Source organism: Mustela nivalis (assembly GCF_964662115.1).
Source record: "Mustela nivalis genome assembly, chromosome: 14".
NCBI classification, from domain to species: domain Eukaryota; kingdom Metazoa; phylum Chordata; class Mammalia; order Carnivora; family Mustelidae; genus Mustela; species Mustela nivalis.
This window is the reverse complement of record NC_139033.1, coordinates 14,308,524-14,322,361: the sequence shown is the minus strand read 5'-3', so window position 1 is coordinate 14,322,361 and position 13,838 is coordinate 14,308,524. Positions and strand designations below refer to the sequence as shown.

At 58.5% G+C, this 13,838-nt stretch overlaps 1 protein-coding gene across 1 annotated transcript in view; it reads left to right on the top strand.

Moving 5' to 3' along the window:
• NCOR2 (nuclear receptor corepressor 2) overlaps positions 1-13,838 on the top strand; it is a 207,269-nt gene that overhangs the window by 67,780 nt on the left and 125,651 nt on the right. The window contains 3 exon segments of the mRNA XM_082698599.1: positions 4,842-4,969; positions 6,465-6,642; positions 12,461-12,640. Of these exon segments, the coding sequence (XP_082554725.1) occupies positions 4,842-4,969; positions 6,465-6,642; positions 12,461-12,640 (486 nt within the window).

The following is a 13,838-nucleotide window of genomic DNA, read 5'->3' as shown; positions in this document are numbered from 1 at the left end:
GCAGTCCTCTTTCTTCCTGGCAGGGTGACAGGAGCCCCAAGGAAGGCCTCTCTGTCTTTGGGGCTGCAGGACCCTGGACTCTGAGGGCAGTGGGAATTGTCCTGTCCGCTGGCCCACCCCCTCCAGGCTGCCTGCTGTGGTATGCACGGCGCCAGTGGGAGGCATAATTCCAGGCGTGCTTGCAGGCGGAGGCCTGGACCCCAAGGCTGCGGGAAGCCCACTGTTCCCCTGACACTTCAACCACGCACTCAGCCCCCTGAGTCAGACACTGACTTCGGCACAGCGCCCATTGCTTGTTGAAGACGAGCTGCTTGTTCGCTCGGGATCTCTCTGTGCCCTGCTCCCTCCAGCTCCGGTCTTGGCTTCCCTGCCTCGCCTCTTATCGGGCTCCCTAAGGATTTCTCCTCCAAGTCCAGATGGACTTGAGTAGTCCTTGTGCTGCAGGACTGTTTAAAGCCAGAAGGTGCAGGGTCTGACGTCCAGCGCTACGCTTTCTGCTGTGTGGCCTTGGGCAAGCTACTTAACCTCTCTGTGCCTCAGTGTAGGAGGGCAGTTAAGAGCACAGGCTCTGGAGCCAGACGACTTGCATTTGTGTCCTGCCTTAATGATATTCTAGCCATGGGGTTTCAGACACGTGGCTTTACCGCCTCGTGCCTCAGTTTCCCCCCTATTTGAGCAAGGTAACTGTAGGATTCCGAGGTTCAGATTAGCTGACATGGGCAGTGGCTTCACCCCGTGCCTGGATGGAATTAGCACATGTTGATACCAAGTAATGATGGTGATGGTTTCGACGCTGGTGCTGTTACTATGACAACATAGCGCGAGTGTCCTTTCCCACATTGTGGACGCTCCCTCCGGAGGAGGGGTCAGCAGACCTTCCCCGTGAGTATTGCAGGCTTTTCAAGCCATTTGGTCTGTGTCACAGCTGCTCAGCTCTGCTGCCCTCGTGGCTCGGCAGCAGCCCGCCAAGCTGCAGAGGGATGGCTGAGTGCCGAGCCTGGCTTTGGCCTTGGGCCCCGTTTCTGACTCCTGCCCTGGATCGGCACTTGTCAGTCCCTTCGTGGGCAGGATACCTCTGTCTCACATGCCGTTTGCCCCACGCCGGACTACAGGCTTACAGCATTGTGCCCTGGCTCTCGGGAGCGGGGACTGGTTGTGGCTGAGCCTGAAGCAGCGCTGCCCTGGCTGGAGGGTCGGGGACCCAGGCGTCTGCCGGGGCCACGGGGGGATATGGACACCCATAGGCCGCTGGGAGCCGGTGGTGGCGAACCAGAGCTTTGCCCGTGTCCCGAGGGCTGCCTGCAGTTTCTGTCCCTGAGCTGTGTGGCCCTTCCCGCATTGTGGTTCTGGGTGCTTGGGGATGGCTCGAGGAGTGGGGTGGGGTGGTGTTCGGCCTCCTGAGGAGGACTCTCGGGAGCCCCCGTGCTGGAAAGTTCATTCATTCATGTAGGACTTCTTAGACACCCCATGTGCTGGTACGTGTGTAGGCCCTGGGCACGGGGCTGTGGGCAAACCAGAAGCATCCCGGCCTCGGGCAGGTGGTATACTCGTGGGGAAACAATGAGCAGAGGAAGAGGAGGGAGAGAGGGCCGAGGTTGTGGGGGTCCTAATGGAAGTCTAGTCTAGGGAGGGAGGCCTCATTGAGAAGCTGACATTGGAGTCAGAACCTGGAGGGAACTAGAGGGCCAGGCATGGGGAAACGTGGCTAAAGAATGTTCTAGACAGAGGGAACGGCACGTGCAAAGGCCCTAAGGTAGGAGCTGTCTTGATCGTAGCCCCTGCTCCTCAGGAGGGACCCAGGAGTCCTTTCCCTGCCACGTATAGCTCCAGATGTTTCTTCAGTCCCTTCTGGGGTGAGAAGCCCTATCCCGGGGGCCAGTGAGGAACACCCCCCCTCCTCTTAGCACAGCCACAAAGAAAATCCTCCTCCTCACCCCTCCTTCAAACATCTCCCAGAATCCAGACCCGGTTTAGACTTGACCCGAGGCTCGGATGCCCCAGCCCTTCTGTCTTTGTGGGCCCCCCCAGGATCCAGGCAGGGACGTGCCGGATGGGGTTCTCTTCTGGCCGGATTGCTTTTCCAGCCTCATGTCGCCTTCCCGGGGAGTTTTAGGGGCACCCTTTATTGGCGAGCCCCAATTCCCAGTTCAGAGGCTCTATGGCTGGGGAGAAGCCAGCAGAGGTGTGTGTGTGGGGGGGCCTCACCTGGAGACACTTTCCTCCGCTGATTTTCTGAGCAGCAGCTCTGGGAGCTCGTGGTGAGGGCAGGCCTGGCCTCTTCTCCCCAAGTCTGGTTTGCTGCTCTCACCATGTGGGGTGGGCTCAGGACCGGCCCCCGCGCCTCCCTGCCCCTCAGCAGGAAGCCAGCTTGACCCAGTCTTGTGTCTCAGAACCTCCCCTCCCTGCTGTGTGACCTGCGTAAGTCACCTAACTTCTCTGCACCTGATTTCTCAAGTCGGTGTGGGACGGTACGCACCTCGTGCACTGCAGCGGGGATTAAGTTACTCGGTACGTTAGAAGCTTTCAGGGACAGGCGGACACAGGCAACGTATGAATGTTGGGTATTGTTACTACTTCGTTAACTCGCGCAGAGTTCTCGCGCTCGGAGATGCGGCCGGGAGGCTGGTAGCCCACGTGCCTGATGTGTCCAGTCTCCTGTGAGCACAGTGAACCCCGCCTGGGGTCCGTTTCTCTCTCGGGGTCTCCTCAATTCTTGCCTTCCTGTGGGACTTCCAAACCCCCTTGGGAGTCAGCCCTGGAGACCAGCTTCAGGCCCTGGGGTGGCGTTTACTGAGGACCCTTCAGAAGTGGCCCCAGGATGCTCCTTGGAGGGTCTTTGCAGACAAGCCAGTCACGCTTATCTCCTAAACTGGGAAACTGAGGCCAGAAAGTGTGTGAAGCGGCCTCTCTACACCCCCCCACCCCCACTGAGGGCCCCGTGTGCCTCTTCCCGCCTCCGTTGGCAGTTGTTGGCACTGTCTTGCTGCGGCCCTCTCCCGGGGGATTGGATTGTCTGTCTCTCTGCCGCTTTGCTCATTTTGCTTTTGTGCGAAAGAGCCGGGTGGAGAAAATTTTCCTCCTGGCAGACTGCAAAGCCTGCTGATTCCTTCTCACACCTCTGTACGTGTGCGCGAGATCTTTGCCTGGCAGCCTTGCCAGTGTGATCCCAGAGGCCTGCACTCCCTCGCTCGAGGCCTTTCTTCCCCCTCCTTCCCCCCGCCCGCCGCCCTGCCCAAGCACCTGGTGCCTGGTGCTAGACGTCCTCATGGGGTACAGGGAGGCCGAGCCCTTGTCTGCCTTCTGGAAGCTGCCCTTCGTCTGGGGGGTAGTTCTTTGGAGAGTTAAGGGTGGGGGGTGAGTGGTAGGAGGCACAGAGGCCTCCTCCCCAGTCAGGCACCTGCTTCAAGGATGAGGAAACCAAGTCTCAGAAGGTTTGAGTGTCGGATAGCCCCCTCCAGCCCGAGGCGCCATGCAGCTTTATCCCACGTTTCTCTTGCTCACCGTTTCCAGCCTCTGAAGTTGATGGGGTCCCTGTTCATTCTACTTACTCACCTGCTTTAGCCTTCGGCCGCCCACCCTCTTCCATTGGATGCTTGGTCTGGAGGGCCTGAAACACATACGTTCCCAGTACCAGATGCCTGGTACCATCTGATGATGTTTGCAGAAATAACTGCTTAGAAAAAGCAAAAAAAAAAAAAAAAAAACAAAAAAACAAAAAACCAAACAAACAACAGAAGAATGAGGAGGTTTTTACGGAAAATTGGGAGACTCAAGAGAGGTGCCAAGAAGAAAATAAGTCACTGACGGTGCCGTTCTTCCCAGGCCTCGCCTGTGTCAGACATCACTAATGGACTGTTGTACCCAGAACTGGGTGTTGTAGGCAGGGCTCATCGATTTGGGTCGGTACAGTGTGAAGCCAGTCCTGTTTCCTCTTTTGAAAGACCTGTTTCTATCCTTTTTACATTTTTAGGGAAGATTTATTTACTTAGTTGAGAGAGAGGAAGGGAGCACGAGTTGGAGGAGGGGCAGAGGAAGAGGGAGAAGGGGAGAATCTCAAATAGACGCCTGCTGAGGGTGCAGACCCTCTTGGGTTTGATTTCAGGACCCTGAGATCATGACCTGAGTCAAAAATCAAGAGCTCAGCCCTTAGCCGATGGGGCCACTCGGGCGCCCGTCTGTGCTTTTTATAAAAAAAATCTTTTAATGGGTTTCAGACCAGAGTGTAGTTGACAGTCCGGGTATGTCTAATTTGTTATCGTTCGGTCTTTTTCCCCAGAGGGTCACAGATGCTAGGTGGCATTTTCCTGAAGAAGGGGGGGGGGCGGTTTGCCTGCGGTTTATTGTTCTGAATTTGGTCTGAGTTTTTGTATGTGACACACGTGTGTGGCTTTTCCTGCCACAGAGCAGACCCGGGAATCCCACGGCGGCACTTTGTCCTCCAAGCTGGCCGGTGAGCCTCCCGGGCCGTCGGTGCTGGCGCTGTCTAGTGCGTACCCCACTCCCTTAGTGCCCGGTTGGTGGACAGGCGAGCTGTGGCTTTTCCAGCTCTCTGCTGACCTGTGGGCTCGGCTGTCTCCTCCAGAAAGAGGGTGTAACCGTAGAGCTGGGTGGCAGGGGTGAGGGACCGAGGCCACGCACCCACCAAGTGGTGCAGGTCAGCTGGTGATCGGTCCCAGGCATGCCCTCTGGTCACCCTGGACCTCTGGAGCCGCATGTGGACGTGGCCCGTGGTCCTGCTCAGGAGCGAGCACTGGGCAAGGAGTGCGTGACTTGGCCCCCTGTGCCCGTGACTGTGACTTGAGCCGCCTTCGCTCACGCTCTTCCTGGGCCTGTCGCTGCAGGACGTCGGGCTGCTCGAGTACCAGCCGCACCCCCGTGACTACACCTCCCACCTGTCTCCTGGCTCCATCATCCAGCCCCAGCGGCGGAGGCCCTCCCTGCTGTCCGAGTTCCAGCCTGGGAATGAAAGGTGAGGAGAGGCTGGCCCACTGCCTGGCTCGGAGCTGCAGCCTCGTTTCTCTTGCCGGGGAACGGAGGTCTGGGCTGGAGCAGGGCCCGGCAGGGGGTGAAATGGGGGGCGGTCGGGCTGTGTGTTCGCCCTTGTCCTGGTGTAGCCGTGACTTGGGGCAAAGATAGGGGTGAGCACGGAAGAGCCACCACGGCCTTCAGTGGTCTCTGGCTACGTGCCTAGGCAGGAGAGGTTGGCCACCAAGATGTGGGGGGGCAAGGCTGGGGGTCCTGGTTGTGAGGGACATGCTGGCACCAGTGGTCACCTGGGGAGCCCCCTTTCCCCCCTCCCTTTGTCCTCCCCTCTTCTCTGAGGCCTTTTGTGTCCCTCAGCTGCCGGGTGAGGCATGTGCCCAATGCTGGGCTGGCCTGCCTTTCCTTCTACCCAGGTGGGAAGGAGGGAAGGAGCCAGTGCAGCGGGATGGGGACCCCAGGGAGGGGAGGACCAAGGTCAGAGCAGGACTCGGAGATGCTAGATCATAACAGCACTAATGCTCAGAATCCTGACATCTGACACATGCTGGCTGTGGACACACAGTGGGGATCCAGGGAGCCTGCAGTCTCCCAGGGGAGAGGCACACAAACACCACACAGGCTAATTCCAGAAGGACCTCCGGGGTGGGGGTAGGTAGTACCTCTCTGGCCAGGATGGAGGGGGACTTGTCCATTATGTAGCTAGCCATCTAGAGAGCTGGGTAAAGGCACTCCAGGCAGAGGAAACAGCATGTGCAAAGGTCCAGAGGTGAGAATGTGCTTGGAGCATTCGGGGAGGGCATGAACTTGAAAAGCTTTTCAGCAGGGGCAGTGTTGAGGCTTGTCCAGTGAGGAGCAGGAGCTGGAGGTGGAGTCTGGGATCCTGGCTCGGCTGTGTGCGCTCGGGCCAGACGTGTCCTCTCTGGGTCAGTTTTGTCCTCTGCAGACTGGGGAGCAGGTTAAGGAGAGCCGGTCGGGAGGGATGAGGCTGGGCAGCTCCCATCTCTGCCCCAGGCAGCCCGAGCCCAGAGCGCCGTGGTTGGCTAGCAACGGCTGCCTGGGGTGGGTGACGTATAGATGCGACATGTGTGTTATATCATCTGTGCTGGACCCCCAAGGCTTTTCGGATTTGGCTGTGCCCACGAATCAGCCGGGGTTCTCGTTTCAGTGCAGAGTCCTACTCGTTGGGTCTGGGGAGGGACTTCAGACCCTGCGTTTGTCAGCAGCTCCGAGCAGGGCTGGTGCCGCTGGTCATAGGCCCCGCTCAGCGATGAGGGAGCAGGGAACCGCCACTCCGTCCTCTTCCTGTAAACAGTCAGGAAACGGTGGCGCGCAGGGAGGCAGGTCTGTGACTGAGTGCTGCCTCGCGGTGCGCCTTTCCCCAGGGGGGCACTTGTCTCTCAGGGGCCTAGAGCTGGTGGCGCTCAGCAGGCGCCCAGCGGGAGGTTAGTAGATGTGATTCCCCATGTCCCTGCCTCCCGTAGGTCCCAGGAGCTTCACCTGCGGCCCGAGTCCCACTCCTACCTGCCGGAGCTGGGCAAGTCAGAGATGGAGTTCATCGAGAGCAAGCGCCCTCGCCTGGAGCTGCTGCCCGACCCCCTGCTGCGGCCCTCGCCCCTGCTGGCTGCGGGCCAGCCCGGGGGCTCTGACGACCTGTCCAAGGTAAGACGCCCCGGGCGGGGATGCCAGGTGATCTGCGTTTTCTTCTGCTATTGAACTGGGCGCCAGGTGAGGGCTGGGTGTGGCGGGCTGGGGCACAGCTGGGGCAAGAGGCTGGGAGGTGGGACTGAGGGCAGGGTGCGCCGAGGCTGGGCAGAGGCTGGCTCTGTGGGTCGCTGCTTGGCTGGAGATGGACCACACCTCCCCGGGCGTGTCCAGCCCACGGGGCCACCGTGCCTCCCGTGCCCTGAGGAGCTCCTTCGCTCGACTCCTTTTTAGAACGGAAAGTCGAGCTGAGATGGTACCCGGAGCATGTGCATCACTTAAGCACCTATGGCATGCTGGTCTGGGAGGTCCTGCTGTTTCAGTCACTCTCAGGACCACTGAGGCCGGAAGCTTCTTTGGTGTCCATTTTACACAGAGGAAGCCAACGGAGGTGCCAAGGGAGGGATTCCAGCCAGTCCCCTGGCCGCCCTGGAAGCTGTTGTACTGCCACTGCCCGGGATGGCACAGGGACTGGGGCCATGTAACACGCTCATCGTTGGCCAGCTGAGTGACGGATGTCACCTCTGCCCGGGCTGAGTGTTTCCTTTCGGCTTCTTCATGACTGTGGGGACACGGGTTAACTGGTTAACAGCCTCCCGGCTGCTGGGAGTGGCCCGCGCTCCTCTTACTGCAGCACGGGTGGCAGGGGGAGCCAGGCCAGGAGATGGAAGTGGCCCACTTGGGCCTTCCGGATCGTCTTCTCTGCCTGATGCTGGTTAGGATTGAATGGTGGGATCCTCGCCGAGGCGGGTCCTTTACTGGGGGGCTGGCCCAGAAGGGGTGTTCCCGTGGTGGCAGTGGCGATGGTAGTTCGCATCAAGGGGGCTTGCCAGGTCGTGCGGAGTGGGAGCACGGTTCCGTGGCACGTTCCCAGCCCCGTGAAGTGTGATCACAGACCGTATTTCTTATAAAGGGGCCCCAGCTTGAGGGGGAAAAACACGTCCTGTATGGTTGCTGGGAAGTGGGCCCTGAAGGCCAGACAGCCTGGGTCTACAGCCTACCCCGGTCCACCAGGCTGTCCTGCCGAGGGCTTCCCCTCTGGTGCCCCTAGCGGGCCGTCTGCCTCCATCCTCCCAGTGCCCGCCATCCCCGCCCTGGCACTGAGTCTGTGCCCTCCCCCTGCTTCCTGACTGCGCAGTTTCCTGGGAGGGATTTGCCATTAAGAAAGCTATTTCTGTAAGTGGGTCTTGGACGATAGGCGAGTGGTGTTATGTGTGAAGGGGCGTAGGGCCATGTCAAGTGGCCAGGCTGAGGGCCATTTCAGGGAACCTTGATTTCCTTCCTGGGGACTGGAGCCCTCAGTGGGTCGTGCCCCCTGCTTCTGTCCAGTTCTGCCCAGAGAACAGGCCGGCAGTTGTCTCTGGCCAGACCCCGTCAGGCCTCAGCCGCCCACCCAGTCTGGGCCCTGGAATAGTGGCTCAGAGCCTTCAGGCCTTTGGTTCTTCTGGGGGTCTCCCCGTGCCCTCCGCGGCCCTGTGATCCTCTGCTTCTCCCTCTTCATGCAGCTCCCTGGGGAGTCTTAGTCTTTGTGTCTGTTTCTGTCCCTGGGTCTCTGTCTTCTCTTCCTGGACCCTGGGGGTCGGGGGAGCAGTGGGCCCAGCGTTGGAGCCTGCCTAGACCAAATTGCTTCAGGCTGCTTGCTAATAAGAACATTTGGAAAGTCTGAACAGATTCTGGGCAAGGGAGGAAGCCAGGGGAGAACACAACTCTGAAAGTGTTCAGATGTTTTTTTGCGTCTGCTTTGTGGAATTCAGCTGTCTGCATGAGACAGGAATTCAGTGGGATTTTTTTTTTTTTTTTACAGCCCTGCCCTGCCCCCCAACGCCAGCTGTGTTCCTTTTTCATATAAAAACGTTCTGTTTCATAATGCTTCCCTGCCCTTGAGCCTCTGGAGTTTTGTGGTATCAGGCTTCCTTTGGAATGCATCAGACTTTGTTTTAGGTGAGTTTAGAGTCATCATACGTGGAACCATTTCTGAAAGTCTCTTTGTCTGTTGGGCCTCTGTTGGCTGAAAGGGACAGAGAACCCACGTCAGTCTAACTTAAGAATGAGTCCTGGCTCATGTAACTGGAATCCAGGCTTTGTTGACTTCAGGCACAACTTGATCCAGGTGACATGATGTCACCAGGTCCCCATCTCTGTCCCTCTCTTTGGTCTGCCATCTTCTGTGTGGTCTTGATGCCTTAACAAGAAGGCAGTTTGCGACTCCAGCCCTTCCTCTTCCCGTGTACAAGGACAGCATAAAGGGAGAGCTTTCCCTCCGCCTCTACTTTCCTAGCCATAGTCTTTCTTTTCTTTCCTTGCCTGTGCGTGGGGTCCTTGTCCATCCTGGAACCCCTCATTGTGACTCCAGAGTGGACTCTGAGTGCCCGAGGCCAGCTCTGACCCTGCCTGAAGCTGGGACGAGGGGGACCTCCCTGGCCACAGGGCTTTTGCTGCCCTTTAATTTTGAGTAATGAGTTTTCTGTTCTGTGTTGGCCTGAATTTTACACCAAGAGCATCTGATGGGGAAAATAGTGCCAATTGCTACCTGGCGACCGACTGGGTATGGGTTTGTCATTTTGCTCTTGTGGCTTTGGGCTGAAGAGGCCAACAGCCATCGGGAGAACCATCTGGAGGCCCAGTAGCCAGGCTCCCTTGGTCCCATTCCTGGAAAACTCAGTTATGGAGAAAGCACTCTTTGCCCCTGGGTGTGCATCGTCTTCTTAAGCGAGGTGAAATCCCCATAACCTGAAATTAACTGTGTGAAAGTGCGTGGTTCAGTGGCATTTAGTCCCTTCACGATGCTGGCCAGTCTCTGCTTCTACTAATTCCAGAATGTTCTCACACCCGGAGAGGAGACCCCACAGCCATTAGCAGTCGCTCCTGCTTCCTCCCCAGTGCCTGGCAGCCACCTGTCTGCTTTCTGTCTTTTTGGATTTGCCTGTTCTGGATGTTTCCTATGAATGGAATCCTATAATACGTGGTCTTTTCAGTCTGGCTTCTTTGGTTCAGCTTCACGCTCTCAAGGTTCATCTACGTTGTGCCACCGATCAGGGCTTTCTCTTCCTTTTTGTGGCCGGATCGTGTTCCATTCTGTGATGATCCACATTTTTTGGTCTGTTCAGCCATGGGTGGACCCACTTGTGCATTTTTGGTGAGCATAAAAGCTACTTGTACATTTTTGGTGAAAATAAAAGCTGCTATGCCTGAACCGCAAGTGACAAGAACACATTGAAGAAGACAGGCCTTACCCATGAAGAATTTAAGGCAGCTTCCAGCAACTTTTCCAGCGGTTCCCAGCAGTAGCCAATTGCTTCATCTAAGCCCTGCGCTGACCCTGCCAGCTCTGGGATAGAATTTCTTTCTGCTGGTGTTGCTCGTGAGGACTGTTCCTGGTCGGGGTTCTGTTTATCTTCCTTCTTGGTCCTGGTGGAAGGTCAGAGAGGGGAGGGGAGGTGTCTCTCACAGCAGATAATGCTGCCGGGCTCCAGGACCCACGTCACCCACCACCTTCTGTCTCCAGAACCCTGAGCCATGACCGAGTCTGGGGGGAGAGACCAGCCACGTGCCCTGGGTGCACGGAGGAGGGGGCAGATCTCAGTTAGGGGCTGGGGAGTGGGGGGGGGGCGTGCATGGGAAGGGGAGTCGAGTTTCAGCTGACCCAGAGGTGGAGTCGGTTGTTGTGGGCAGAGGGGATGGATTGTGCAAAGGCCCTCAGGTGCTGGAGCACATGAGCTGATTCTGGTTTGGTGTATGTGAGGTCAGGTCCTCCTGTTGGGATGTAGTTAGGGTCCCAAGCCCACTGAGTGCTTTTCTTAGGGAATTTTTCTTTTACGCAGTTTTGCCACTAATTTCAGGGGGTCCTGGGCTGGTTTGGTTTTGTTTGGAAGGCAGTCTGTGACTGCTTTCCCAACACAGTGGTGGGTGACTAGTTGGACAGAGTCCAAAATGCAAACCTGAGCTGATTTGCCAACCTGGCTGGCCACTGGGTTAGAGCCCTCGTGGGCCTGCGCCTCCATATTCCCAGTTTGCTCGTCTGTGTAGTGGGACAGAGTGGCAGCCCCCGCAGGTCTGCTGTGGGAGTCTGGTCGGCGGGGTGTGCTGAGGACGGGGACGGGCAGGGAGGTTGGGTTTCTGCGGCCTCCCTGTGGACACGGCCTGAGCCGTGTGGAGGCCACGTGGTGGAAGGACTTGGGGCTTTTCTGCATTTCTCGAATGTTCTTCTAATTAATTAATTAATTTATTTATTCGAGAGAGAGAGAGGTAGAGCGAATATGCGTGCACGTGAGCCGGGAGAGGCAGAGGTGGAGGGAGAAGCAGACCCCCCGCTGAGCAGGGAGCCGGATGCGGGACTTGATCCCGGGACTCCAGGACCATGACCGGAGCCAAAGGCAGGGTCGCTTGACTGACTGAACCGCCCAGGCGCCCCTCCCCTGAGTGTTCTGGGTGGAAGGTCTTGAGCCCCGACGCCAGCTCTCTCTACGTCTTAGAGTAAAGCAATGAGGACAGAAGGCAAACCCAATGACATCCTGAGGACCATCGGGCCACGCGGGCCTCGTGAGGGTCTGCGTGGGGGGGGGGGTGGATGCACGATGGCACAGCCTCTGACAGTTCTGAGATGGGGAGCCCTTGGCAGCCCCTGGGGTTGCAGTTGCCCCAGGAAATAATGTGTCCTCTGTCCTCTGGGCGCAGCTGCCGTGGGGGCAGGGAGGCGGCGGCCTGGAACTCCTCCTGGGGCCTCTGCTGCCAGCAGCTGCCGGCGTGGCCTTGAGCAGCTCGAGCATGGGCTGGGTTTTGCCCATGCCGGCCACCAGGCCTGGAGCGCGGGTTTGAGGACAGGACACTTCCAGCCTTACAGCAGCCAGAGAAGCCGGGATCGTCCCATTGTACAGATGCGGAAGCTGAGGCAGGAGCAGGTCCCTGACGTGCTTGTGGTCACAGCCCTGGGAGGTGGCTGAGTGGGCTGGGATCTGAACCTGGGCCCTCGCCCGTGAGCGCTCCAGAGACAGGGACTGGGTTTTGTTTTGTTTTTAACCTCCTCCTCCCCAGGGTGCTCCCGGCACGGCTCAGGTGCTCCGTAAACCTCCGCTGGCACGAGTGTCGGCGCACAGCCCAATGAAGTGTTCCCTTGTTTGTTTAACCCAATTTTGAAAACGGCTTCATGACACAAAGAGTAATCCTCCAAGAAGGAAAAGCAGAAAAAGACCGGTCCCTGGCAAGGAGGGCATGGAAGCCCCGCGCCTGCTACCCATGGCTCCTTGTGCCTCTCTGCGGCTTGTTCCTATGATTCTCGTGTTGGTCTCTATGAACGTCTGTAACTTGCCGATTCGGACAGAGTGCTGTGATCAGATGTTCATGGAGGGTCTGCCGGGGCCAGGCCTTGGGGGCTGGGACATGGGGGTCTCCATGCTTGCTCTTGGGGGTTTGGTTCCGTGGGAGGACGCGGCCAGGCTGGTGGAGCAAGAGAAAGGCCTGCTGTGGGAAGGCAAGGGCTTTGCGACTTGAGGGGAGCTTGTGAAAACTTCCATATAGGAGGGCATAAGGGATCTGACCTCTGCGGAGTGGGCAGCGGGCTGGGCTGGGTTCCCCCAGGCAGGAGGCCAAGGATGGGCAAAGGCGGGGGCGGGTGGGCTTGGTTGGCAGTCCCACTTCTGGGATGTGGGGTCTGTCAGGGTAGACGTCCTGTGTGCCGGGGCCTGAAGCTGCCGTCGCTGGAAGCTCGGGGAGTGTGGCCGGGCCTGCCGGCTGGGGAACCCCCTGCGCTGACGCCTTGCTCCTCTTCCCTCCGCTGCAGGACCGCAGCCTGGCAGGCAAGCTGGAGCCCGTGTCCCCTCCCAGCCCGCCGCACGCCGACCCTGAGCTAGAGCTGGTGCCTCCGAGGCTCTCCAAGGAGGAGCTGATCCAGAACATGGACCGGGTGGACCGGGAGATCACCATGGTGGAGCAGCAGATCTCCAAGCTGAAGAAGAAGCAGGTGCGGGCGGGCGGGGGCGGGGCGCCGGAGAAGAGAGCGCCGGGGATAGGGAGCTCGCGCCGGGCCGGTGTGCCGGCTGCTTTCCTGCTGCGACGTCCCCCGGGTCAGAGCGGCGTCCTGTGCGGTGCGGTGCACTGCTGTCCGCAGATCTTTCTGCAGGACTGGAAAGGTCTGGGTCTGTGCGGTCCACCAGGGTAGCCACCAGCCACGCGTGCCATGCGCATGTGCGGTGAGGAACTCAACTTCCAGCTTAGTGTGGCTTGAATTAAACGACACCTGCCCTTGAAGGAGCCTCAGGTGGCTGCCGTACCAGCCGGCCCCCGGGGTGCGGGGCGAGGCCGGGACTCGCAGCCCAGGCTCCCGGGTTTCCGATCTTCCTCTGCCGGTCCCCAGTGGTGTGAGGAGGGCGGTTACCTCTCTGTGCTTCTCGCCCCTGCACGTACCCCCTGACCCTTGCCGTGGCCCTGGAGCCCGCATGGGCGGGGCCTCGCAGCTCTGCCTCAGAACAGTCACCTCCCCCAGCCTCAGTTTCCTTTCTGTGAAACGGGAATGGAACTGACAGCTCGTGCTAGCGTTCTGAGGTGGGAACGGGGTCATGTGGTAAAAACATGTTTATGGTAATCACGGAGACCAAAGAGAAGTTAACATAGAGATTTGTGGTAATTTTATGGTTTAGTTTTTAACATAAATTGATATAAAATTAATCGACGATCTGCGTTTTCCCGGATCCTCTTAGGCTTCCCTTTGGCATGTTCAGGTCTCTACTCAGACACCCCATCCACAGCAGGGCCCTCCTGGCCTTCACAGGAGCCCTCGTCCCCAGCCACCCTCTATCCTGGGGTCAGCAAATCCAGCCAGAGCGGGCTTGATGCCTGTGTTGGCAAATAAAGTTTTATTGGCACACAGTCACGTTCATACGTGTTGTCTGTGGCTGCTTTCTAGACACAGTGGCGGAGCCGCGTGGGTACTACAGACACCGGGCGGCTTGCTGAGCCTAAGGCATCTATTCTTGGGGCCGTCGCTGTATTGTCCCCTCAGTCTTCTTGATGGCGTCACCATTTGAGGGACTACACATCCTGCTTTGTTCCCCTGGGGACCTCTCCCACTCGAGTGTGAAAGTGGGGTCCTCGTCTTGCTGCTCACGGCCACGCTCTGCGCAGTGCTGGCACAGAGTAGGCACTCGGTAGAAACGGTTGAT